Source organism: Exophiala viscosa (assembly GCF_022695815.1).
Source record: "Exophiala viscosa unplaced genomic scaffold EDD37scaffold_4, whole genome shotgun sequence".
Taxonomy (NCBI): Eukaryota; Fungi; Ascomycota; class Eurotiomycetes; order Chaetothyriales; family Herpotrichiellaceae; genus Exophiala; species Exophiala viscosa.
The window spans coordinates 215856-242716 of record NW_026944356.1 but is presented as its reverse complement, the minus strand read 5'-3'; the positions used below and the strand labels follow the sequence as shown (position 1 = coordinate 242716).

Here is a 26861-nt window from a genome sequence, read left to right as displayed (position 1 = left end):
ACGCCGACCAACATTTAAGCTTGTTTTTGAGTACGCGCCTTCCCTCTTTGAAGCTAGCTTCGGCACGCTGTCACATGACCACTCAAATGCATCAATATCGACCTCCTGTTCTGCCTTCATCCGATTGTCCTTCGAACTATGTCGTCGATTGTTCATGGACGCCTCAGAGCACGATCTCGATGCGAAACTTTACAAAGCATCAGGCACCCTATTGCTTGAATTGCAGCACAAGCTGCCATCGCTGGTGTACAATGTCAAAAAGTCGCCTCGAAAGCCTCGTCTTTTCGTGATAGACCACAAATGCTCCGAGTTGGCAATACTTGTAAGTGTCGGCGACGCAGACGGTCATTAAATCACTAACACGCCAGCAGCTCGATCGTTTCCAAGAATGGCCCCAGCTCTTGGATCCTCATCTTGCAGGGTTTGTGCAGCCTTTAGCTAATGCCTTTCTCCATTATCTCGTAAACGAGAGCGATCATTATTGCCCATCGAGGAAGCAAGGATACAGCAGCATTTCGCCATTGCCACGTGCGATATGTCGTCTGCTGTACGCCTTTTGCAAGGTCAGGGGCTACAAGGTCATCGTCCGATTGCTGAACAATGAGCCCAAGTACTTGGCTCCAATGTTATCGACCTTCAAAGCATGGTCCACCACGTCGCTGGGCATGACTTGGGAAGAACGCTATCTAATGATGTTGTGGTTGTCTCACCTGATGCTTGCGCCCTTCGAGCTGGCGAACATGTCCATCGCTAGTGGCTTCGACGACTCAAAAACGCCAGCTAGTCTGGGTGACCTCCCTGACAGTGCCTCCAATATTGTATCTGTGGCTTTGACCCAACTTGAAAGTCCTGGAAAAGAACGTGAAGCAGCAAGCGTCTTGTTAGTACGCTTGAGCCTTCGCATCGATATGCGGTCTCACAATCTGGTTCAAAGACTTGTCGACCACGCTACTCAGAAGCTGCTCTACGACGATGAACTTGTTTCAATAAGCCCTTACAAGGCCCTGGGCTGCTTGTCGCTTTTATACGGGATTGCGAATACTAGCTCTGATAGTGAAGCTGCTCCATACCTTGAAAAGCTTTTCCAAAGCATGCTCAAATTGATCACTAGTCAGCAAAAGCTGCATGTTGCGATTCGGGATTCGGCCCCTGCAAGAAAATGGATCTTGAAGATCCTGAAAGCTATACTCACACATGTCGTGTCGCCGCATGGGAGCAAAGGTCTAGTCTCTGACGAAACTGTGACCTCGATGTTGGAAGAGAGCATTCAGTACTTTCTGGACAATCTAAGTGACAAGGACACGCCTGTTAGGATGGCCGCAGCCAAGGCACTGAGTCTAGTCACTCTCAAGCTCGATCCTGCCATGGCCACCGCAGTCGTCGAAGCAATACTAGAGTCTCTTCAAGAGAATGTGTTACTGGAGGATCCTGAGACTCACAAACTCATACCACTTACAGACAGGACCAAATCCGAGATAACAAGTGCGAGAAGGGACGTCAGTGCTGTTGATCCATTGAAGTGGCATGGCTTGATGTTGACTCTCGGTCACCTCCTCTTCCGACGATCTCCGCCACCTGACAATCTTTCAGACATAATCCAAGCTCTAATCCTCGGCCTAGAGTTCGAGCAGAGATCAAATGTGGGGACTTCAGTTGGAGTCGGCGTCCGTGATGCGGCTTGCTTTGGAGTATGGGCGTTGGCACGAAAGTACAGCACCCACGAACTCAGTCTGGTAGCAGTATCTGGGTTCGCCGAAGCAGCCTTGGACGAATATGCGGATTGCCAAAGCGTCCTGCAACTGCTAGCAATCAAGTTGACCATCCCTGCCTGCTCTGATCCATCCGGGAATATCCGGAGAGGATCCTCAGCTGCTCTTCAGGAACTCATTGGGCGACATCCGGATACCATCCTCCATGGCATATCCGTTGTCCAGATCGTCGACTATCATGCTGTTGCCCGGTTGTCTCGGGCCATGACAGAAGTTGCCCCACAAGCAGCAGCGCTTGACCGCAAATACCACAGACCTCTACTGCGAGCTCTCCTTGACTGGCGTGGTGCTAGAGCCATAGACGTCAGTCAGCGTCGTTGGGGTGCGACGGCCGTTAGCACCCTTACGGCGTCCTTGACCCTTGCCGAGCTTTCACGTCTAGTCCAGATGATTCTTCGGCAGCTGTTCGATTTGAAATTCACCAATATGGGGAGCACGGCGGGAGCTAGGCATGGCTTACTCCTTAACCTGACTTCGGTCCTGCAATCTCTGAGACGATCCGACCTTGCTGAGACTGGGAAATGGCTACTGAAAGAAGGAAGAAATCTATTCAAGCTCGAGAAGTTGACTGGCAAACTGGACGGTAGGGTGACAGCGGATGTTGAGCTTGTCATGGAAGCGATCTCTTCTCTGATCGGCCAGATGTGCCGGTGTCTTGCAGTTATCAAGGCCGACCCTCAATCTCTGCAGGAGCAGGACTGGACACCGTTGGCCCAGGACGTGTTGAATCAGTGTACCGCGGCCAGTGGGAAAGACATAGTCGTCCAAGCGGGCGCCGAAGCGTACCTAGAGCTATTCAAGCTGCTCCCGAATCCTGCTCGTGTGGACTTGATCGAAAAGTGGCTCGACAGCAAATCACAATCTCCTGCAGCTTTTACAAGCAAAGGTCGGATTAGGACTCTAAGCCTTGTTCACGCTTATCTGGCCCAGACGAAATCTCATCATGACCTCCAGCAAGCTGTCCTGTCGTACATCATCAGAATTATTGAAGGTAACTATAGCATCGAGACGAGAGTCGACGGCATGGATGCCCTTGGTTTCACGCTCCTCAATCACGACGTCGCTTCCGAAACCGATGCCATGGCAATATCCGAGGTTCTTCGTCGGGGACTGACCGATTATACCAATGACCAGAGAGGAGATATTGGCTCGACTCTTCGGCTTTCCAGCATCGACGCGGTGGACACGTTTCGCAGCCACAAAGGTGCTTTCTCGGGCGAAGTCTTGCAAAACGTGATGCCGCTGGTCGTCAAGCTCGCTGCCGAGAAGCTGAACAATGTGCGTTTTCGAGCTTGGAAATGCCTGGAAGGGTATTGGAAAGCAACTCCAGACTTTCCAACGTTGAGAAGGTAAGCATACATCACATCATGCTGGAATTCGACTAACACCACTATAGCACTTTCCAACACCTTGCCGACGTATCCTCCATTTCCTACTTTCGACAGCTGCTGGAACTGCTGCCAAACAAGGCGTTCCGGGAGGATCTGTTTCTGGGCCTTGTCTCATCAGCCACAGCCGGCACAGAGGACATATGCCGTGCGGCTAGCAGCGCGTTTGTGGCGTACATGCAACATCTCGACAAAGTCACAGGTGCTGGCGACCTGGGTAATGCAATATCCCGGACCATTCTGGATAAGCTCGACGCAAGTGCCTTACAAGACGACCGACATCTTGTTCCTCTGCTCGAGTTTTTGTGCTTCATGCTCGACCAGGACCTGTTCTATGCAGAGCTCAATGATGCACGGGACATTTGGGCAATCATGCAAAAGGTGCATGGCCCATCGTCAAGTCTCTCAAGAGTAGAAGCTTCTTTGAACTGCTACTCGAGACTATTGATGATTGAGAAGTATCGAACAAGGGCACTTGACAAGCTGACGCGCCAGTTGCTTCATCGATGGCCGAAGGTAACATTTTCTCCTTATTATCAGACTGGCAGACTGACATGATGGGCCATAGGTCCGAAACACGGCAGCCGACGTACTGTACCTTGACAGTCCAATCCAGACACTGGCTTCCTGCGACTGGGACGAGCCCATCGTCAAGACCAAGCCTGTTGTTCTCGAATTGAGGAGGCAACTTGGGGTTGCGGGAAATGCCACAGTCAAGTAATGGATTGCATGGGTATGCCATGTCTTGCAAGATACACTGCTGGAATCAGCCCGTAAAGTTGTATGATTATTCAGGCATCTAATCCTCGCGACTTCAGACAGCGAGCAATGGTGTCTTTGACCGACTTTTCGCTGTAGTTCTCCCAAGCGTCGTACAGCCCGATCATTTCCTGGGTAGCTTCGATCATGCGTTCGAGGTCGATGCCCGATTCTACCAGGAATTTGATCATGTTCTGCATCTTTTCGGATTCTTTGGCCGCTGCAATCGCTTTCTCCTTATCGAATGGCTGCTGGGGTTGGGCCGGAGCTTTACCATTAGTGTTTGCATTGTTTTGAGCCGCCGCTGCGTGGTTGGACATTTGTAGATTGCCGAGCACGCTGCTGAACGATCCGGAGATGTTCTGACGCCCGACGAGTGACGAAAAGGGGCCATTGTCAGGATTCGAAATTGTGTCGTGCCCTAATGGTCGTAGTGTGCCGGCTGCCTTTGCGGTGGGTAGGAAGACAACGGCCATGAACATCGCAATCACTGCGATGGTATGCGGAGCACACGTCAGCGGTAAGTCCGTCATGTAACTGTCGTTGATGATCGACCATGCCAGACCCAGCTCGTCGTTAGAGAGCTTGAGGTCCTGGTTTTCTTTCAGGCTGATTAGAGAGCGGTACGGATGCCAGACAATAAGCTGGCTGCGCATTTCTGAGATGAGACAGAACTCCATCTCGCCTAGCCTTGCGACGTCGCCGGGCATGAACTCGGGCCAGGACTGGCGTGCTTCCGCTGCCACAAGCCTGATGTGGTGAGGGGATTCTTCGGTTTTGCTGGCGAGGTAGAATGCTGTTGCTGTAAGCAAGTAAAGGTTGACGTTCTGCATGGGCACGGTGACGAAGTACCGGTGGAGGTAGACTAGAGCTGTTGCTATGCATTGTTGGCGAAATTGTAGACGTTTGGCGAGTTGGAGGAGACGGTCGCGAAGAAAGATCATCAAGTGTCGACGGTCGGGGTATGGGTGTTGTTCGTAGACTTTCGGGTGTTGTTTTTGTAGGTCGTCGCGGATGTCGGATAGTTTGGAGGGGGTGAAGGTCCAGTATTTGCGTTGGGAGGAGGTCCAGTAGTTGGCGGCCATCTTGGGAAATTCACACTGTGTCTTGGTACTCCCGGGGGGGGATGCTGACTAGGGACACCTTCGAAGGGTGAGATTTGTGAAGTGATTGTCCTTGAGTTAGGAAGTCGCGAGAGCCTCGTGGTTCATGCCATGCATGTCCTCGCTCTCGTCACCACACTCGCGCGCCAGCCGCCAGCTCATATTGCATGATCAAAGCCGAAGATCATAGTCACCCACGAGTGCGAATTCTTGCTGACGAGTATCAGCCGTGGCAAGAAGATATGTGTTACCACACGAGCCACGAGGAGTTCACGATGGTACTTGTATGTTGAAGATTCGGCTTGGCTGATCGCCGCTTTTACTGTTCGGTACGGCGGTAAAAAGCCAGGCTTAAGGAAATCTTTGTTTAGGACTTGCAGCCATTGGTGGTCATGCCGGGAAGCGTTTCTGGCGCTGAACGTGTTTTCCAGGTTAACCCCACAGAGGGTGTCACAGGCATGCTCATGCCTCACTCAGCATTGGTGCCAAAAGCTCACAATCACACCTGCAACTGCACAGCTCCACATCCGTCAAACCGTCAGTCTCTGAATTTCATCCATCTCAACCACCAACCTGCCTCAGGACGGAGATTCAGTGCTGTGAACACCGTTCGCACCCTTCATTGCTCCCTACTCCATTCCGACCTCGACGAGGGTGAGGTTTCACGCGACCACTCGTAAAGTCTGGCTCGACCCAGAACTCACAATAGCCATGCTCCCTCACAGATAGGCTCTGCTCTCCAACCATAAGGCGGAGCATGAACGGAGAGTCACACGAAGACCGCGAACAGCGGATTCGAAAGTTATGGAAGACTCTTGACACCCGTAGCGAGGGTCAGCTTGACCTACCTGCGCTCAAGAAAGGCCTTCGCACCATCGATCACCCCCTCAAAAATGCCGACGATCTCCTCCACGATGTCCTCAAAGCAGTGGATACCTCCGGTGATGGAAGGATACAGTTCAATGAGTTCAGAGTCTTTGTTGAGCATGCTGAACATGAATTGTGGCAGTTGTTTGACAGTATAGACAGAGACAACAGTGGTGGTTTGGACAAGGATGAACTACGTTTGGCATTCCGCAGAGCCGGCTTGACCATCAGTACCTCAAAATTGGATCAATTCTTTGATGAGGTGGACACCAATCACGACGGCGAGATCAGCTTTGACGAATGGAGGTGCGATATGGTGCAGCCGTTGCATTGAGAAATCTAACGCTGTCCAGGGACTTTCTCCTCTTCCTTCCAGCAAGTCAGTCCAGTCTACGCGCAATGTTATCCTATTACTCCGCGACAACAAACGTCAACCAGGAAGGAGATGTCCATATCAACGACACTCTCCAAGGGTTCGGTATGATGCATCCTTCCCATTCATACTCCGATGAAAAGGCGGCCATTGCACAATGCGTTTGATCTTTGTGTTACAATGCCGTTACTTTGTATCCACCTGCCATGTAGTGCCTCAACCTGGCAATTGGCACAATTCATTTCAGTACATCTCTAACGTTATTGACAATGCTGACAGATTTTCTCCCTCCACCAGGCTATTTCATAGCCGGTGGATTAGCAGGCATTGTCTCGCGAACGGCTACTGCACCGTTAGATCGGTTGAAGGTCTACCTAATTGCGCAGACAAGCCCGAAAGAAGCTACAGTCAAAGCGGTCAAGGATGGGAGACCTTTTCAAGTGCTCAGGAACTTTGGCCGACCTCTAGTCGACGCATGCAAGGACCTATGGGCTGCTGGTGGTCTGCGCAGTCTGTTCGCCGGAAATGGCCTCAACGTCGTCAAAGTCATGCCAGAGTCGGCTGTCAAATTCGGCGCATATGAGGCTGCGAAAAGGTTCTTCGCCAAAATCGACGACTCAGACCCAAAACATCTACACCCTACTTCTCAATTTCTGGCTGGTGGTATTGGAGGTGTAGTGTCTCAGTGCTTGGTTTATCCACTTGACACGTTGAAATTGTAAGGGCTCCAGCCAGATCTCTGTGGCGGCAACTGACCATGACTCCTCCAGCCGAATGCAGTGCGAGACTGTCTCCGGTGGTCTACACGGAAATGCCTTGATCATGCAGACAGCGAAGAAGATGTGGACCCAGGGAAAACTGTTGCCATACTACCGAGGTCTGGGTATGGGTCTTGCTGGAATGTTCCCCTACAGCGCCATCGACCTTTTCATTTTCGAAAACTGCAAAAACTATGTCCTGGCTCGAAAAGCGAAGCAGGCACGATGCCACGAAGACGACGTTGAAATGAGCAACATGACCACGGGAATCATTGGTGCGACATCTGGTGCGATTAGTGCCACAATGGTATACCCCATCAACCTGCTTCGAACCCGACTTCAGGCCCAGGGTACGGTACTACATCCACCGACATACAAGGGCATTGTGGATGTGACCATCAAGACGGTGCAAGGAGAGGGCATCAAAGGATTATTCAAGGGTGTGACACCGAATCTGTTGAAGGTCGCCCCAGCTGTGAGCATCAGTTACATCGTTTATGAGAACAGTAAGGCGCTCATGGGACTACGTTGAGTGCACGGAGAGCATCCAAAGCATTGATGATACCGGGCTGTGTTGGGCCGCGAATGTGCCTGACATATATTGCATGAGAAGAACTTGATAGCGTGCTGGAGGTATCCAGCTTGAATGACATTGTTTGCATGCCCAGTATTATTGTATCCCTGACGCCGACCGCTAGCATTATTGCCGTTAATCAGTGCCTGACTCCCGCGGCCGTCACTTATCGCAGATAAGAGAACAGAGCCAATAAGATGGGCGGCCAGCTGTTGATCTAAAAGAACCTTTCCACCCTCAGTGTCATTCATTATTGGTTATTGGCCATCAAATGGATTAATCAGCTCGTCGGCATTGGACACCCAGGCGAACAAGTTTTTGGTGGATCGAGCGGCCCCTCGAGATCCCCCGGTTGACAGTCGGTTCTTTGAGGGATCATCTTCGCTTGCGCACAATTTGCCATTGAACTGGTTTGGCGAAGTCGGAACACTTGCGTAACCAAGTCTTTGGTTTAATTCCCCGCCGTCGAGACGATAACGGAACTTCCCCTTGTCCAACAAGAAAGACAGCTCGCCGGTCAGCACAGAATCAGGCCTTACCATCCACACCGAAAGTAGTCTTCCGAAAGCGCCTGCCTTACGTGCCGTTGCGAGATAATCGCAGTGTACCCAGAACTACGATTGAAGGAGACGATGCTTGAGCACCGCCTTCTTGCGATCCATTGCAAGGTCGCAAAAGACTAACACAATTAAAACTCTCCTGCGTTCGATACCAGACCCCGCCATGGATGCCGAGGTGAAGCCAGAAGGATCAAGGTCACAGTCTTCGGCCGGACAAGAGTTCTCGGAGAATACAGAAGCCCTTACGCAAACCCCATCCAAGGGAAAGAACAAGAACAAAGACAAAGAGAGCAGCGCCTCGACAAAACGACGATGTGTGAGCACAGCTTGCATCGCTTGCCGAAAGCGCAAATCCAAATGCGATGGAATGCTCCCCAAGTGCGCGGCATGTGCATCAGTGTATTTGACGGAATGTGAATATGCGCCTCATACCGATCACCGCCGGAAAGGTGTGTATAAGAAAGATGTGGACAGTTCCAAGACGAAGAACTCCACGCTACAAGTGCTCATACAGGCCATCCTTAATGCCGAAGAGGACGATGTGTTGGACTTGGTTCGCCAGATACGGACGTGCGACAGCCTCGAAGAACTGGCTGGTAGTATAGAGGCGGGCGAGAGATACGGTGACGATCGTGCGGACTCACCCGTATACAACGACGACATGATGGTTCCACAGTTCGAGGCTGAATTGTCAGGTAAGATGGGTGATTTGATGTTGGACGGGTCTGTCAAGTTTATTGGTGGTACATCGAACTTGATCTGGCTCCCTCACGACTACGAACACGGAGGCACCGGCATTTCTCCACCAGAGAAGACCGTTGTCCGACCCAAGGAGGAAGCGATTCTGTCATGGACGAAAGTTACACAAAATAAGGATGACATCCTTCATTTCATGAACATGTACTTTTGCTGGCATTACGCTTTCTTCACAACGCTGGCCAAGGAGTTGTTCTACAGAGACTTCTTGACGGGACAAACCTCGCAGTACTGTTCGCCGCTCTTGGTCAATGTCATGCTCGCGCTTGGCTGCCACTTCTCGTCGCGGCCGGCTGCGCGAGCGGACCCGGATGATTCTGGAACCACCGGTGACCACTTCTTTGCGGAGGCTAAGCGGCTCTTGTACGACAACGACGAATTTGCCAATGCAAAACTTTGTACAGTACAAGCGCTTGCATTGATGTCAGTGAGAGAGGCCGGCTGTGGCCATGAGAGCAAGGGCTGGGTCTACAGTGGCATGAGTTTCCGAATGGCTGGCGATTTGGGGCTGAACGTCGATGCGCAGCCTATGAACGAATCCTCTCGACTGACGGATGAGGACGTTGACGCAAGGCGGGTCACGTTCTGGGGATGCTTCCTCTTCGACAAGTGAGTGTTACAGGTTTGGAAACTGGTACACTACTGACATTGGCAGATGCTGGTCGAATTATCTCGGACGACAGCCTCAACTACAATTACCAAACATAACGGTGAAAAGGCCCGATGTGTTTCCTTCCGAGGACAGTGAGATGTGGTCACCGTACACTGACTCCGGGATCATACAAGCACACGCGCAACCAGCTCGGACAAGGGCGGTGGCTTTGCAGTTGTCGAAACTTGCCGAGATCTCCAGTGATCTTTTAATCTCGTTCTATAATCCACAACAACTGGACAAACCTCTGTCTAAACAGGCCGAACTCAAGAAGCTGACCGATCTACACACCAGGCTTGAAGCTTGGAAGCAAGGCTTGCCGACTGAAATGGAGCCCAAGGAGGGCCAACTCCCTCAGGTGCTTCTCATGCAGTAAGTCTTGCTCCTCTGTGTGGTCGAAATCACTGGGACTAAACGTACTGCAGCATGTTCTTCCAATTATTATACATACACCTTTACCGACCTTTCCTGAAATACACTCGTACGACATCACCTTTGCCATCACACGTTTCGCCCCGAAAGTACTGTACACAAGCAGCAGGTGCAGTATCGAAACTGTTCCGTCTGTACAAGCGAACGCATGGCTTGCGCCAAATATGCAACATCGCCATATACATCGTCCATTCAGCATGTACCATCCATCTGTTGAATTTACCAGACAAGAATGCCCGACGCGACATTGTCCACGGCATCAAGCACCTCGAAGAGATGGGAGAGTGCTGGACAGCCGCTCGACGGACCTTGCGAGTCCTCCGCATCTGTGCCGACCGGTGGAATATCGATATACCAGAGGAGGCGGAGATGGTTTATACCCGTATCAAAGTCAAGTGGGGAGTCACCGCAGAAGCGGGCTCACCTGTGTCACCTCTGACCATGGGTCATATGGCCAAGCACATCCAGGCTCAACCTGTTCCGGATCTGATGGCTCGAAATATCCAACAGCAACAACGACATGGGATGATGATGATCCCGCAAACCCAAGGAGGTATGTCGGTACCCATGGCGCCCTCACCGCCCGAAACCATTGACACCCGTCGCTCGTCAGGTAATTTGTCGATGCCGCCTCAGTCGGCCGCCGATCTCAGTCGTGATGCGCACCGCGTCCGGTCCTCGACGTACTTGACCAAAGCACAGCACGACGCGTGGAACGCTCATCAAGCGCGACTGGCCACAACTTCGACCGCGGCATCCGGCACCCAGATGTCGTCAGCCAATGCCGCCAAACTTTTTGGAGGTGTCGACAGTTTGATCGAAGATACGCAAGACTGGTTCTTCAAGGACCAGAACCAATTGGCCATGGGCTTTGGTAATTGGGTCGAGCCACAACAGGACTGGGGAACGCTGGACTTGTCTTTCTTTGGTACTGATGGGTCGGGCACCGTCAATAATGGCAGCTATGTCAACACGAATGACAGTTCACCTGCATATAATGGGGGGAGTATGCAGCAGTATACCTCTTATGATACCAGTCCGCCATACGTGTACGGCGGACAGGTCGGTACCAGCATGGCCAACGGTAACGGCAATGGCAACATTGGAAGCAACAGCACCTTTACCAACGGTAATGGTGCCGGTGTAAAACCGAACCGTCGTGGAATGGGTGGTATGGGAATGAATCCCGGCCTGGATTTGAAGCGGCGACAGAGTCAGCAGGCTCAGAATGGCGCATTTGATGATGACATGTACTATTAATGATACGCGTGGGAAAGTGAGGGATGAGAATTAGATACGGACAGGGAAATGAGGATTGGAAATAGCACGGAGTCGATGGTTTGGATGGATATAATGAAAGATCGAAATACCATCATCGAGTCAGTTAGATGGGTTCAGTCATCCGTACAATACGTTCTTCATATGGCTTCCGAGAGTTGTGTAGAGCATTGCCGCGGAGGCTGAGTTGACGTGCTCGAACACTTTCCCCGGGTTTATCACCTTCACACGTGCTTGATGTTGTCAATACCTCGTAATCGCAAAAGGTACGACCTAAGTAGTGGTAGTGTGCGAAATACAAGTAGTGGTACTCAGTGTGCCTCATCAGTCTCAATCCAGTCGTCATCTCCAGATCTGGCGGCTGTCTGTCTCATTCGGGTGATGGCCTTCCTGTACGAGTTACCTCCACCAAGTAAGGTACTCCACGTGCATTACTCGTGCAGGAAAGCCGGGGAACACAAATGGAGACACATCAGATGCCACATCTCGTGAGTGACGATGTCTTCGCAGTCTATGGGGTCGAAGGTGCACAGTACGAGGTCGTGGTTTACGAGATCAGCCCTGGATACTCGCACTCTTTTGATATGAAGGTCTTCGCTTTGAACGATGGAGACTGCCCTTTAGCATCCCAGATCTTGCGGAATGACGATGTCTTTGCGAGATATGGAGATATAGAGTCGAGGAAGGCGTCACCACTGGGAGTAGTTTACGAGTTGAGCCCCTTGAATGCTCGTACTCATTTGCTTCTCATGGCTTGTGTCTAGGTTTGGATAAGACGCTGCCATGCCGTTTCCCTGACGTATGTTCAGAGTCTATGAAGGGTGCAGTACGGCGAATTCCCGGTCAATGATCGATAGGCAGGGAGTGATGACCAGTACTTACTGGCACTATGGCGACTACGTACCGGTAGTAAAGAAATTCTACTGTGTAGGTACGTACAGTCAGGGTACTTCGTACTGACGGATGTTTAGGTAGCAAAGATGGGGGATAACGCTAAGTTAACAGTCTGTACATCTGAGATGTACATTAGCAGATTCGATCTCAAGGCCTTCAGTGATGAGAGGCCGGAGTAAACAGCCTGTGATGCTGATTCGATCGCCTGCATCAGTCGTAGCCTCGAGGAAAGAGCCTACGCTGCTGATTGGGCGTGAAAAGCCCTGTGATGCTACGATTGCGACGCCCACGAAGTGAAGGGGCGCTACTCGTGATCGACGTCATGGGGGCTTCTTCCGGGTGTTTTAAGCGGTTTTGTGGGAGTGTGGGAGACTGACACTGGCAGTGGGACGTCTGCCACACAGTATCCGGAGGCTGATCTCCGGATCAGCGATGGGCCGATGGCGCAAGATATTTTGCGAGGGAAATCCGCGGGGCCATTTTCTAGTCGGAATACTCGTACCATAGACTTCGGGAGTGATGAATTCAAGTGTTGGTATGTTACACAGATACTCATTGTTGTCGATTCGATTAGGTTGAATTGACGTGATATCTGGTTATCGCTTCCAGACAATGTTCAGCTCCAAAATGCGGTACCGAATTGTCGCAAGCTGCTTAATCCGCGCAAGTTCTGTAGGTGAGAATGTTGTTTTAATGGTACAGCCAGTAGGTTTGTTACAATGTTTCTCAGATGCTGCAGGGCGCTGCAGGGTCACTTTCTGCTCGAAATGAGTGCGGAATAGAAAGACTTCGAGAAGGATGCCCGAATGGCAACACTTACGACCCCAAGTTCGGTTTCCTGGGCTGCTGACAAGGCGTGCTGGTCAAGCCTGCTGACACAGCAATGCATTCCTCCTGCACTGTCATGGGGCTGAGTCAACAGTACCATCAGCACTGCCTGTTCCGGCGTGCCATCTCGCTCTCGCATGTTGACTTCGTATACGGAGTATCAGGTACACTTCTACCAGGGTAGGGGAGGAGGGAAGTCGGGTCTAGGCGTGTCTCCTTATGCAAGGGGCCTGATTATTTGGCCTGACTGTGCATTGCTGGCAGGGCAACAACGGAATGATAAGTCATCAAAGGATCAGTGAGTGCGTCTGTGGTTATCCTAGCATCCCGCAGAATGGGTTAGTAGAAAGGGGTAGGACTCGTAATCATGCTGTGCATGTTATCTCTGATGCTCGTATAACATACTTTGCTGACACGATTGGGGAAGTCCTCGCGAAAAGTTGAGCCGGATAGGGATGTTGTTGCGAAGGACGTTGCGAGTGCGAGACTCGCTTGCGATATTACCTGAGGATACATGTTGCGAATACGAGTATCTTTGAGGATGTGTACGAGTATTGGTTGATATTGATATGATATTGAATTATGAACCGGAGAAAGTATTCGAAATAGTTCCAGTGGTGGCCGATATTCACATTTATTGTGGTGATGTCACCAATATTGCCAAGTCACGTGCTTACCCCATTTATTCGCTTCCCTGCTTTTTCCCTCATGGCTGTGTTTTCCTGGATTACGATGCTCGTACCTGACCTGCTTTCAGGTTTCACTTTATGCAGACTCAAAGAATCAAGAAACACAAACATGGCTGCAGTCAAGGCCAGGCCAGGCCAGGACCTATCAAAGACTATTGCTCGAAACGGTTTCGAGTATGCTGTCCAGTGTCCAGTAAGTACATGACAAATGGCTGAATATTGGTGTGTTATCCGCTTGATACTTGGGCCGATCGATCACTCACCAAATGCTTACCTCACCACTACCGCATGTGTGCCAGTGCCAGTGTGTACGAGGATTTCCCTGGCCACTGACCAGGTTGCATCGGGCCATTTCTCCAAGCGAAAGCGACACCCACGCCATGCACCAATGCACCATGCTGGCCGCATCTTCCGGGGCATTGATCGTCAGGTCATGATCACTTGTCGGATTCCTTGTCAATTGGAAACCTTATCCCGCCGGTCTCCATGGGTTCCATGGCTCATATATCCTGCCCCCATGTCATATGCACTGCTCATTCCACTGTTGCTTTCCCGGTATAATGTTTCCACTCAACTGAGAAATCAAATATTAAATCTCTGTGAGAGAGACATATATACACACTGGATTCGCCTCTTATTCCAATCCTTTATACATCCCACTACAACAAACACATACATTCGCAACACATGATCTACCACTCCACCAATATTACGAGCAGTACTCCCAAGATGCTCACCTCCAACAACCCAGCCATAACGGCCTACAAGGTCTATCACCTTGGTCAATTCAAACTTGACACCGAATGTCGACGACAGACACCAGATCTCCGGCGGATAGTATGCCACGCCTCTATCGTCGACAGTGTTCGTCGATGGTCTCGTGATCTCGCCGAACCCGTTGAGACTGTCGTCGTCGACTCAAGTTCCGACGAAGAATCAGATCCATTTGAGGACAGCTATTCATCGGAGGAGGATCTCGAAGACGACGCCGGTGAAGTCGCCATCTACGACGGCGATGTTGACGACGATGCTCTTGTCATCACCAACGCTCAGTCCAACGCCAAATCATTCGAAATCAACGCTGGTATCGTACAACATATTGCAACAAACACATCGTCAAGTCCCAGAAAACGACCTCCACCACCACCATCTCAGTACGAAGTCAAGGATTCAAGTTGGAGGCATAACCGACCTTTGATTGTCAGAGAAACGACCGTTGAGGTTGGTGAAGACGATTGAGATGTTCTCCACGACTAGGGACGGCTTTGAAACGCCCTTTCCCATCCCACTCACGATCTCTATGAATTGTTACGAAGTTACGCCACGAAATGGATGATTGCGAAGACAGAAGCCATCATCAGAAACGAATTTCTACCACGAGTCCAAAATCATGATCTTGAGCGACCTTCATATTAGCGACACATACGACCTTTATATTTGGAGCATTTACAACGCTCAATATGCATACATTGCAGTCTCAGCAGTTGTGGCTATCATGATGCCAGCCTGAGACAGCATGTGCTTGCATTGTGCACAGTCACTTAAGAAGAATTGAGATGTAGCATACTTGGTATGCTGGCTACATGTATCAACAAATATTGTATATAGTCAAGGTGGTATGCCGGACCATTATCTAATCCTACTATTTCTCGATCACACTTTTACCATTTTTGGTATTACTTATTCTTTTTTCCATTGGTTGTACTTGTAAGCTACTTGCGCAGAATGTTTATTGGCTATTGTACCACGAATCCTTGTGTTCTTGTCTGCTGCACATGTCGCGTGCTCAAGCTCAACAGCCTCGGACACTGTCGGATGTTTCAATCAACAAGTGTCATGAGGACCAGTTATCTCAGGAATACTACTCGTGGTCGGACGATCGCCACTGATCATGCTGCCCACTCGCAAAATTCGCAAGTGACGGATGATCACGTACCCGTATCTTTTCCCCATGATCGACGCTGGAATGCCGCAGCCGACGATCGCTTGGCCTAAAAGTGTTCGCCTAGCTCGCCTGACGCACCCACTTGTGGTCGCATTTCGCGGCGCAGCTCGGAATACAACTTCCTTTGACAGGGACAAAACTCTGTCGCTCCAGCTGAAAAAACTGTATTTCTGACAGATACTACGATGATCTACAAACCATTGGGAGCACGTCACAGTGCTTAAGACGTTGGTCTCTGCCCTATCTTGACCCTCCACCGCTCGAAAAAGGCCAAAATCAAACACTAAGATTGTGAAACGACCTTACTGTGTACGTACATGGTACAGGATATAGTATTCGACACAAGGACCGCAAGTGCCCGTGACTTCCGCAAAGCCGTGTTGGATCTGAGCATGCGATGACTTGCATCACTTACAGTATGTTCCTGTGACCACGAATTTCTGAGAGATTTCTTATCAGGAACGACCGGATTGATTGACCATGCGCGACGTCATTGGTTATGGTCCTGTCAAAAAATGCGGAGATGGATATGTCCTCCGTCACTCGCCACTCGTCGATTCTTCTGGTGTCCTTGTGGAAAACAAGCCGGAACTGCGGAAGAGAAAGGTACAGAATATGAGGGATTTCGTTCCTGCTTTTTTTCGGTGCATCTTATTCTGCAGTGAATCGAGATCTGTTGCGGGACTTTGAACACTTTCCATTCATGCTGCATGCCAGGGCGATGGCAGGTCATGTGCAGTTATCGAGATCCGGAATGTGGTCGTGATGAGCATGACTTGTGACTAACATGGTACCGCCCTTGCAAGGTCAGCTCGCTGCGCAAGGCTCGCAAGGCGATACCTTGCGAGGACGCCCTTCCGGAAGCGGGACGTGGCTCTTCATATGATATCGCTCGACCGACTATGGCGGAATGATACTGATACCAGCCTTTCTACGCCTGCCTCGCCTTCCATAACACCTGGCATGAAGTTTTGTTATATGATGAGCGACATGGACATCGGTGAATTCCAACCAATCCTCGTGACAGGACGATATGTGGTTTTACAATGTTGGATTCAGCCTCGTCTTCCCCAGGTTTGGCATTCGCTCGCATCTGACTACTTCACATTCTGCCTCACCTCACCACACAAAGTCGATATCACCGCCTGGTCAAATTCCCAAGTCTCTCACTCACGCAAAAAGTCAGCCCCAGGAGCAAAAACTCGAACCCCGGGAGAGTCGAGAAACTCTGCGAGGAATTTTTTCTACAGGTGTTTATCTGCATTCGAAACTCGTCTCTCCGACTTTAACTCAGTATCATAGTAGAGGAGTATAAGAGGTCGAATACTGGAAGGGAGATTTCGCCGCAGCAGAGGGGCGGAACGCACTCGTCTCTCCAACTTTAACTCAGTAACATAGTAGAGGAGAATAAGAGGTCGGATACTGGAAGGGAGATTGTTGACCAGAAATCCGCGACTTTGATATATTAACCCTCTATTCACAGGATGCAAAACACGTGAGTGACAACGGCCTCATCCACGATGGGCATATCACGGGATCAAGTGAATGAATGGATATTTTTCACGACGCCGTGAGAAATCCGGTGGCCGATGAGTACTTGGGCTGGTCAAAATCTAGATTGCTGGTCGAATTTTTCATCATCGACAAGTCTATGCTCGCAACGTTGCAGGCACGCTGTCCACAGACGAGCTCGATCATACGCAAAGCCTGTGAGGTAGGCAGAAAAGAAGGCAGAATTTTCCCCGTATCTCACTATCTCGATGCCCAGCATGATTCCTTCGTGACGACGTCGGAACGGTAAGTCGGGCCAGTATATCATTCAATCCGATCCATGGCTTTCTTCATCACCAGGTCAGCTTGAATGTTCGCGATCTTCCTGTGTTCTGAGCAATTTGAAGCCTGCGGGCATGGTCTCTCCTTGGATGATGAGTGACCAAACACCCGAACCGGTGGACATTGAAGCCTTCCATAGTGTCGAATACGACGTCAATCAAAAAACGAGAACTGTTCGATGTCGAGCAGTACCGTCCAGGCCTGGTTTTCACCAACCCTTCGTTGTGGCAGTGGTTTGTGTTGCCGTGCGTTTCTCGAATCGCCCGATACTTGACAGAGCTGTCCAGGAGCACATCAGCGAGCATTGTGTGAGGCCGAAAAGGTACAAGGAGAGACGGCGGAGGCACGGTACTCTGACCTGGCAGGAGTGGTGAATGACGAGAGCAAAGGAACTCCAGGGGTCTAGGTAAAAGGTCAAATAACAGCGCTTAGAAAGAGAAGGCGTGAAAGGTGCGGTTGAAACGAGCCATGGTCACAGTCAGCGACCGATGTGTGCTCCATAGAGTGATGTGATGTGCTCGGAGATCGGACTGGGAAAGTGAGACATGGTACAAAAGGAGACTGTGATCTGCTAGCAGGTAAGGCAGGATACATCCGATACAAGGTGCTAAACATGGTGACCATCAGTGCAGCCCGAGAGTCTTTGCCCGACTCTTTCCTGGCTCATCTGCAGACACATCTCCTGCTGCCTCAAACATCTTCATCGTTGCCGCCGAATGATCCGAAACAAGTAAGCCTCGCTCCAAGGCTAAAAGCAAGAAGAGAAAAGGAGTTTGTGAGGAGGACTCCGGATTATGTGATGCAGCGGTGATGTAGTGAGGTGACGTCCAATTTGAAGCAGACTAGTAGGTCGCAACCTGGCATTTCCTGCATTATGCATAGGTGGTCACATATGGTCGACCAGATGGTGTGCTTGACGTGTGCGCTTCCACATTAAACTTCCTCGCAAATGTTGAGGATATGGAATGGCGCTGTTTGCGCGCATTCTGCTCGGAACAACTCGCGCCACCTCTGCAAGCCGTGTTCGATAGGTGATACCAGGGCACCTCATTTTGTTCACAGTAAAGCAGCTTGCGGCGCCTCACCGCTATGTTGAGCGGCATCGCGCAGAGCCATGGGAATGTGATGTTTCGATAAAGTCCAGGGCCAGTGGGCCGGGCGCCTAAATGAGATTGGGTGGGCGACAGAAAGCACCTGGACCAGCGATGTCGCTAAAGGCGGGACGCCCCTCAACCTCAGGTGAAACACACCATGTCCCTGAACGCGCCAAGCCCGTACCTGACCAAGCCTCATAGGTCCAGGGCCAAGGGCACTTCCGACGTGCCTGGATCTTTTTGACCAGCAGGATCGCTCTGTCCACCTTCAGGAACAACAAACTCAAACACTTGTTTCCATCTCATGGTCATCGCAGTACCACCAGTTCATCATAAGGCTATCTCTTTCCACATATTGGTCCTCGAAATCGGATCTTGCGACGTGTTGCGAGCCTTTCGAGAAAGGTGGTGCGGGCATTCCAGAAAGGCAAGCCTCGCGCCATTCGAATGTGCAACAGAACCTGGTAACTCGTAGCACAGAACGTGAAAATCTCCTCGAGGGGGTCGCGAGGCTGGCACCCGCGCTTGTACCTTCGCCTGCGATAGGCCGGTGTGGACAGTCGCTCACAAGTACCTTGCCTGTGACATCCGCACTCACCCTCCTTCCACCTCCTTGTCCCTGATGTCTTCAAAAGTCCTTCTTTCATCTCAAGCGTCATGCTTTTGCTGGAAAACTCTCAGGAGACGGGGTCAGCCTTATGGCAGGGGTAGCATACTCCAATAATGGCCGCTGTCAAGACCCAGCATTGGTGGCCATGAAACCAGGGGTCACCCCTCTTCGTTTCCTGAGTGTGCTCCGTTTGCTGCCATCTCGACGTCTATTGAACTGCAACTCGTTTCGAACCCGTGATGGTCTTCACTTGTCGTCAGTCGAGCGCTTCCATGAAGTTTGATGCTTGCCGAATGTCATGGACAGCGCCAGCTCTGCCACTGGGAAGAAAGACAAGCGAGCCACATTCCTGAAGGAGGAGTCATCGATGCCGTCGCTCATCCTGATATCCAAAGACCAAAGCACGCGTCCCCATGTACTGGCCTTGCGCGGTCACCTCTGATCGCTGTGATGGGATCCTCCATCCTCTATCGCGCGCTTCGAGTTGTGCTAGTATCACAACCACATGGTGTTGAGGGGATGAGTCGCTAACATTGCAAAGTATATAGTCGCACCATAGTCTTGTGTTGGAACGACTGACCTCCTCCACAACTCACATCGACTCCACATCCACGAGAGTGTACCACGCTTTGTCAAGATCTTATTCCACCATCGACCAAGACTCAGACGTCCCCACAGTCTCCCATCAACATTTATCGCCACTCTCGCAATGAAGGTCATAACCATCCTTCTCGCCTTCATGGCGGCAGCAGTCATTGCCCACCCCATCGATGCTCCCGCAGGTACGAGACACATGCCTTGTGGTGCTTCTGGCATTTCATGCTAACCTTAACAGACCTTGTCGATCGTGGCGTCGGTGGCAATAGTGGCACTCACGGCACTGGTGGCTTCAAGCGGGACGAGCTTGAGGTCCGGGGCGTCGGTGGCAATAGTGGCACTCACGGCACTGGTGGCTTCAAACGGGACGAGCTTGAGGATCGCGGTGTCGGTGGCAATAGTGGCACTCACGGCACTGGTGGCTTCAAGCGGGACGAGCTTGAGGATCGCGGCGTCGGTGGCAATAGTGGTACTCATGGCACTGGTGGTTTCAAGAGGGAGGAACTCGAGGTCCGGGCCGTCGGTGGTGCTGGGCGCATCCAAGGGAATGGTGGGTATTGAAACACCCAATGAACCAATCGTCCTCGGTGCGATGCATCACCATCCGAGGCCGAGTGCGTTCGGCTAGGATTCAGTTGCTCGCCGTCATGAATCGGCCCTCCCAGTCTCTCCTCTTCGATGCATGGGCTCACACCTCAGCTTGGTGTGTTCAGACTGTAGTATGAGCGTTGTCAGAATGCCGTGTGAAATCCTGAAGGGCAATTTCATCCTGATCAGATGTCCATGATGCTGGTATGGTTGCATGGTGTAAATGTCTTGAATGCCGGCCAAGGGAAGAATGCACCACACTAGGTTCGCGGCCCTCTGCGTCACTGTCGAGCTGTCCGCCCAGAACACCCGTAAGAAATTCAGGAAAAGTTGCGGAAGCAGGAGTTCCAAGGTTGATAGTTATCCATGATTCTTGTGCTGAGGTATGATCAAGCCTGGTCTGAGGGTCGGCCTTTGGAGATTTTAACCCGCCCACCATGGAGATATATGCAGGGTCATCTGTTGGAAGCACTTCAGAAGAGTTTCGATGGCTGGTAAGACTTCGCTGACTAGATTGCAGTTGGGAAGTTCTATCTGCGTTGCAACGTCGACATGTTGACCGATGACTGTTGTCCCTTGCAATACGTTGAGACCCCCCCAACCCTTGTATCATGGACCGCGGAATGCCTAGCATGTTATCGTCCTCCCAATCATCCTGTCGTGGAGTCTTTCCGAGACACTTTCGAAGCGGGGCTGCTATCTGCTCGATAATCGCACTGAGAACGATTACAAGCATCCCAAAGGCGACAACCAAGATGATGGCTGGAACTCTGAATGACTGGTAAACAGTCGATGGAACCACCAAGCTCTGGCAGAACCATTTGTCCTGGTCTAGTTGGGGAGGAAGCAAGTACTGAATGTCGAACAATGGTGGGTCTGGAGCAATTTGCCCTGTGGCCCACTCAACGACGGTGCGTTGGAGCTGTGCCATCGCGATCGAGTACCAGAATGTCAACTCCGTTTCCCACTGATTGTCAGGCAAAGTCTGCGATACAACAGCCCCCGAGAGTCCAGTTACGGTTACGCTGCTTGCCAGCATCGGCGTTGTTGTCAAGGCAAGGTTTTCGACAAGGTGGCTTACGGTCGAAGCAGCCACGGCACGTATGATTCGATCAAAGGTAGCATTCTGCTTAGGGGTAAGAACTGCGTTGAAATTGTTAACATTCTGTACCTGATCGAAACCCAGGTACCCGGTGCAGGTATTATTGCTGGTGCAGAATTGGTGCTGCTCTGTGCAACCCAATGCACTGATGGCCGCGTCGCAGGCATACCGCTGTTCGAAAAAGGACAGCGGGTTTGGGAAGTTATGTGCCTGGTGAGCAGAGAACCATGGATCGTCAATCGGTCCCAGATACATGCCCGTGAAGCTCAGGAAGAAGAGTGTCAAGTCGGCTGCAGTTTGCACCAGCTCCGGAATGGGTTCGAAATTGCTCGATGTCCACTGGGGGTCAGCGAGTCCTAGGGCATATTCAGAGTCCAGTTGGTACGGCAGTGTCACTTGCGCGGTAAAGTTATCGTAAAAGGACGCAAAATTCGTGACTGCGTATGTGTAGTCCGTGTCCTTGTAAAGCGATGGGCCGAAAAATGCTGCGGCGCTTTGTGAAGAGGGCTTGGGCTCCGAACTGTTGACTATTGTACCATCCCAACCACGGATAAGACCTGCGCCATTGATGACTGCACATGTCGTTTTGCGCTGATATTGCAGACGATCTCTTGGTTCCGCATTGATGCCAAGGTCTGCATGAGAGTCGATGTGATCTGTTTCCAAAACGATGACCCTAGATCCATTTTGACACATCCGCGGCTCGAACGGACAAGAACCTGTGCTGTTTTTCCAGGTGAGTTTCGGACTTCTGAAGGTGTGGCACAACGAAGAGGCATTAGCGGGTGCTGGCCCGTTCGCAGGGGCCAATATTTGGGTTGATGCTTGGGATAAGTAACATTCCTGAGCATATTCAAGACTCAGTTGCACATCGTGTGCTTGTTTCGCTTGCCATTGAGTGTATAAGCCGAACTCGTTCTCATCGGACCAGTCCTCATAGTTGACAATATTGAAGTATGTCTGGTTCCATACTCCGCACTGCTTGCTCCTGGCTAGGACTGCCGAACCACCATTCGTTGATGCTGCACTTATGGCCCTGTTGGAGAACACACCCGCGGTCATAAACAAAGCTGCGTAGATCAAGGCGAGTAGCCCAATAGTGTACGATCGAAGAGAACGTCGCTTCGTACTCCGCCTGGATCTACATGCCAAGCTCAGCATATGCCCTGCCGTTGCCAAACTTGAGCCTGCATTTCGCAGGATGAACTGCTCGCTACGGAGATGCGGAGTCGCCTTATTTGGAGGATGCGAGGCGCCTGTCTGGTGCAGCATATATCTGATGATGTCCCACAGTCGTATCGCCGTGATGCTGACGAACAAGGCCAACGAATTGGTCAAGATTATCGCATGCGTTGGGGATAGTGTCCAGGTGAGGCCCCATGTCTTGCTATTCGACCAGTCTATCCAAAACCCTTGATAGATGTTGGAGGACTGATCCAGAGGATCTGCCATCGTGTCTGTCCGACCTGTAGGGATGACGAACCGCAAGTGCAAGGTCAGTCACCATTCCGGTGACCTGGAAGGAAGGCAGCTTGGCTAGTTATTGTGGTAAGTCACCCATGATCGATAGATCTGGACAATAGCAAAAGATAGAAAAGGCCGCTAAAGGAAGCAATAAAGCAACAGGAAGGTCTGCGCAAACATGAGCAGCGTAGACGACGATGTTCCCTTCTCTCACCCACCTTCCACAGCCTCGTGGCCGTGAGTATTAATGGCACCTTCACCGGTTTCCATTCCGACCCCAAGGACGAGGGCCGGGCCTTCGACACGGCGTGGCAATGCAAGGGCAGGGTCATTTCGCATACCATACGGTCAACGTATGGCCGGAGAACATACCCTTCAGCAGGAAGCGATGGTTTCTGGCGAATGATGGTGCCAGCATGAATAGAGTCAAGCGTCTTTGGCCATATCGTGTAGTCGCGCTTAGAACCCCATTGGCACCAATGTCAACGACGAGCACTTCTGAACACATCGATCCATGATGGCTTCACACGAGATAGTCGAAGTTCGTAGGTCGATTTCGTTGCTTTGGCGCCCGGCAGGTCATGGTCATGGTCGACCAGCGCTTAGATATAAGTAGTTGTGTAGTATTATATGCGGACCCCTGCAGTTGGAGAAATTAAGACGGACCCATCTGAGAGAGCTCGATGGCTATAAGTAGGCACAGGTAGGTACTGTACGATGACGCATTCGGTACCGACTCTCCGGATTGCAAAGGTGCGCGTGGAGCCTATCGGTGAGGCTGGCGGAAGGTCAGTTCTACACGTCGTCAGAGAAAGAGTCTCTCGTGCTTCGAGCTGAGGTGGTTCCTTTTCGCTCGAAAAGCGCTCATACGAGATCGAGAACTTCCAGCGGTGTCATGTCGGATACCAGAGCATATGTTCGACGATGAATGATTAATGCATTTCAGCTGATTAATGATGATTTTGGATGGAGCGGGTTTGTTCTTGCAACCTTTGCAAAGCTCTGGCAGGTGCGGTTCAAATGACCAAAGAGCCGCGTCAAATGACACCCCTTTCTGGCCTTTCTCCCTCCACTCTTGTGCTCCTCCATTTTCTATCCTTAGTATAGAATACGACTTCATCCATACTCCATGCTCGCCGAAGCGCTTGCCGGCTGCAGATCGTCCGGAAGGCCTCCTGCAACGTGGCACCATAACATGTTTGGGTTCCCTTTTCGACCCCAAATCGGCGCAGCTGTTTGAGGTTCAACCGGCCCTACCAGCCCGGCCAAAGCTTGCCTTACCGACGCTGGGCTAGTGACGCTCACGAGGTCAACGTAGCGAGCGAAGACCCCTTCACCTTTGATCGGCCTTGTCTGGGTGACGGCATGAAACATCAAAGCTGCCCAAGATAGATCCTGGGTGCATAACCGCGGTGCTGATCAGCGTTCTCATTGCTGAGAAAACGGTCTATACTTTTATAAATCTGAAACGTCGAAAGAATATGAACACGAGATTGATAAAATGTCCGAATCGACAAACCAGACCGGCGGTCCGAGCTGTGCGTGCATATCCTGAGTCCTGATATGCCCGAAAAGGCCTTCCCCCGTCGTATCCGTGGAAGATAGCATGGGGCGAGACCTATTAAACGAGGCAGGTATATGTTGCAGGTTTCCATCCATGGCCTGTCAGTCCTGGCTCCTCCACTATCGAGCAACAGCAAGGCTGAAGATGTTTGAACAATGGATTCGTCCTTCGGTGACCTAACCAGGCCTCCATGTGGTGTGGGAGACCTCCAGACGGGCGCTAGTATGCAAAGGACAAACATATTGAATTAGGGTATATCCTCTTGCACACAGAGGTCTATTTTTGTAAAGCCTTGCTCGAAATCTTAACGCCAGCCGGATGCCGAACACTGGCCCAAACACTTGGTGAAACCTTTACAGGCAACTTCCGTCCTTTCAGTCGCTGATCGATCAGCCACAAGCCAGTCACAAACTCCTCCCGATTGAGTGCCTTTGCTCCAGGGCGCGCAACAAGATCCCAGACTTCTTCGAGCACGTCCCCTGGTAGCCGACTTCTTTCCCATATATCCCGCACAACGACATTGGCAACAAAATCGCTGACGGGCGTCCCATCCTTGTTGTATCCAGATATAGACGCTTCAGGGTCAAGGTCAAGAAGAATGCCCTTATTCGCAGCCCAGACGCCTTCATACCTCTTCCTTTCTCGTTCTGTGACTTTGTCTCGCCACCGCTTGCGGTCTCCTTCGTGGTGCTTGTTGGGGTGCCGCGTCCAATGACCCTTTTTGCGCTTGTCGTGCTCCTCCTCTTCTTCCTGAGAGTGATTTCGCATTGTGTGCCTCAGTGGCCGGACACGTAGAGGCTTGAGTTCTGGAGGAGGTGGTGGCGTCTCGCTCCTCAGACCTGGAAAATGTAGTTTATGCGCTGGGGCTTCAAAAACACCAACAGATCTTGACCGCCGCCGGGGTATAGGCGGAGGAGATCCCCTCGATCGTGATGCCACACGGGATCGTGACCCCACATGGGAACCAGTATGTTGTGCTGCTATGGAAGACGCGACCATGGCATCCGCCAGGGAGCTAGCTGACAATCTTGTGCGGACATCAAGGATCGGAGCGTCCTGGCTTGCAGAGGCTGCGTGTTCTTGAGCGACAATAGCTGCTCTGCTAGGTCGTAGGGGAGCTGGAGCTGGGAGAGGTTTGCGAGATGGTTCCCGCCGCGCTCGGAAAGTTTCACTCTCAGAGTCAGTCTGCGGTGGAGTGACCCGAACCCGTGGCCAGGTCGATCCAAGGATCTGGCGAGCGGAGTGTTCCATGTCAAAAGGGCCCCGACCATTTAGAGCCACTTCATCCGACTCCGATTGAGCTCGCTTCGTCGCCTCCGCAATTGCAGCATTTCTAGTAGCCGTGACAGCAGCTATTGTGCCGGCCGAAGGAGAAGGACTTGAGGAAAGTGAGGTCTGTGAGGATCGTAGGGACAAGCGCGGGACTGACCCCAGATCCTGTCTTGGTGTATCCTCAGCCGCATCTTGAATCTGGACAGGAGCAGGGGTCATCGAAGCAACCGCTCCTGCAAGTGCGTCCGGACTTCTGGACAGAGAATAAAAGGTATCACTGTTGCTACTTATGCTGCTCGATCGTCCTCTTGTTTCTTGCGATGTTTCCGGCGTCTTCAGGTACTGGCTTGTCGGATTTCTCGTGATCTGGGGCCTGCGACCAGGACTTCTTCTCGCGGACGCTGTGGCAGACGCTGCAACTGCTGCAACTGCGGAGGTAGAGCGAGGGATATGCGGCTGAGGCTGGGACTGAGTAGGATGGCCTGAGGAAGGGTTCGCTGCCGCGACAGGAATTTTGGCGGCTGTAGGCGGGCGACCACGAGGGCTTGAGAGTAGTTCCTGTTTTGCAGGGCCATTGAGCCGGGTGTTCTGTTCTCCATCATGCTGTGACTGCTGTGGCTGCTGTTGCTTCTTGCTCGCTGCAAGGGTTGCGGCTAGGAGGGCTCCTGCAGTCGGATTATGTGAGCTGGGGCTTGGTGCTTTGACCGAACCGGGGACGAATGCCCGTGATGCGCCGCGTACCGCCGGTGAAGGTGCAGGAGAGATCTTCAAGGTAGAGGCATCATGCTGAATGAATGACGGCTTGGGCGCCACAGGTGGACGCCGTGCCTTGTTCTCAGTCATCAATCCATATGGACATCGAAGTGTGATGGTAGTGCGGCAGCATTCAATGCAGCTTAGAGAAAGTGTAACGTCATTCGACTTATGACTGTGACGAGAGCGTGACCTTTGCCATAATCATCGCAGGGTGGAAAAGAATGTGTAGACGGTCACGAGGAAACAAGATGGCGCGGTATGAGGCTGTCGTAGCATTTCAATCTCAACAATGTCAGCACCGCCCTGCCCTGTGCTGCCCATTTTGCAGGCTGTGAGACACAGGGCAGTCATGCGAG

General features: G+C 51.5%; 8 protein-coding genes across 8 annotated transcripts; 5 read left to right on the top strand and 3 right to left on the bottom strand.

The window, feature by feature from the left end:
• Positions 1 to 154: 154 nt before the first annotated feature.
• On the top strand, positions 155 to 3878 carry EDD37DRAFT_649031 (armadillo-type protein; the record flags this gene model as incomplete). The annotated part of the gene is made up of 4 exons (XM_062818096.1): positions 155 to 322; positions 372 to 3118; positions 3166 to 3673; positions 3726 to 3878. 4 exons carry the CDS (start codon positions 155 to 157, stop codon positions 3876 to 3878), a joined length of 3576 nt encoding a protein of 1191 aa, XP_062670574.1.
• On the bottom strand, positions 3833 to 5389 carry EDD37DRAFT_355117 (cyclin H). Its single transcript, XM_062811818.1, has one exon. It carries the CDS (start codon positions 4999 to 5001, stop codon positions 3949 to 3951), a length of 1053 nt encoding a protein of 350 aa, XP_062670573.1. The 5' UTR covers positions 5002 to 5389; the 3' UTR covers positions 3833 to 3948.
• A 387-nt stretch (positions 5390 to 5776) lies between these two features.
• On the top strand, positions 5777 to 7549 carry EDD37DRAFT_562994 (MC family mitochondrial carrier protein; the record flags this gene model as incomplete). The annotated part of the gene is made up of 4 exons (XM_062813946.1): positions 5777 to 6192; positions 6240 to 6420; positions 6472 to 6977; positions 7030 to 7549. 4 exons carry the CDS (start codon positions 5777 to 5779, stop codon positions 7547 to 7549), a joined length of 1623 nt encoding a protein of 540 aa, XP_062670572.1.
• Positions 7550 to 8224: 675 nt separating this feature from the next.
• On the top strand, positions 8225 to 11491 carry EDD37DRAFT_355122 (fungal-specific transcription factor domain-containing protein). The gene is made up of 3 exons (XM_062811819.1): positions 8225 to 9516; positions 9563 to 9931; positions 9985 to 11491. The coding sequence occupies exons 1-3, from the start codon at positions 8315 to 8317 to the stop codon at positions 11249 to 11251; spliced, it is 2838 nt and encodes a 945-aa protein (XP_062670571.1). The 5' UTR covers positions 8225 to 8314; the 3' UTR covers positions 11252 to 11491.
• Positions 11492 to 14409: 2918 nt separating this feature from the next.
• On the top strand, positions 14410 to 14919 carry EDD37DRAFT_649027 (uncharacterized protein; the record flags this gene model as incomplete). Its single annotated transcript, XM_062818095.1, has 1 exon — positions 14410 to 14919. One exon carries the CDS (start codon positions 14410 to 14412, stop codon positions 14917 to 14919), a length of 510 nt encoding a protein of 169 aa, XP_062670570.1.
• A 4635-nt stretch (positions 14920 to 19554) lies between these two features.
• EDD37DRAFT_354943 (uncharacterized protein) lies at positions 19555 to 20428 on the top strand. The gene is made up of 2 exons (XM_062811816.1): positions 19555 to 19944; positions 19998 to 20428. The coding sequence occupies exons 1-2, from the start codon at positions 19933 to 19935 to the stop codon at positions 20385 to 20387; spliced, it is 402 nt and encodes a 133-aa protein (XP_062670569.1). The 5' UTR covers positions 19555 to 19932; the 3' UTR covers positions 20388 to 20428.
• Positions 19995 to 23083, bottom strand: EDD37DRAFT_627721 (uncharacterized protein). The gene is made up of 2 exons (XM_062816391.1): positions 20090 to 23083; positions 19995 to 20023 (listed from the first exon to the last, which is right to left on the bottom strand). Exon 1 carries the CDS (start codon positions 22899 to 22901, stop codon positions 20469 to 20471), a length of 2433 nt encoding a protein of 810 aa, XP_062670568.1. The 5' UTR covers positions 22902 to 23083; the 3' UTR covers positions 19995 to 20023; positions 20090 to 20468.
• Positions 23084 to 24429: 1346 nt separating this feature from the next.
• Positions 24430 to 26845, bottom strand: EDD37DRAFT_354966 (uncharacterized protein). Its single transcript, XM_062811817.1, has one exon. It carries the CDS (start codon positions 26590 to 26592, stop codon positions 24754 to 24756), a length of 1839 nt encoding a protein of 612 aa, XP_062670567.1. The 5' UTR covers positions 26593 to 26845; the 3' UTR covers positions 24430 to 24753.
• Between the last annotated feature and the right edge of the window lie 16 nt (positions 26846 to 26861).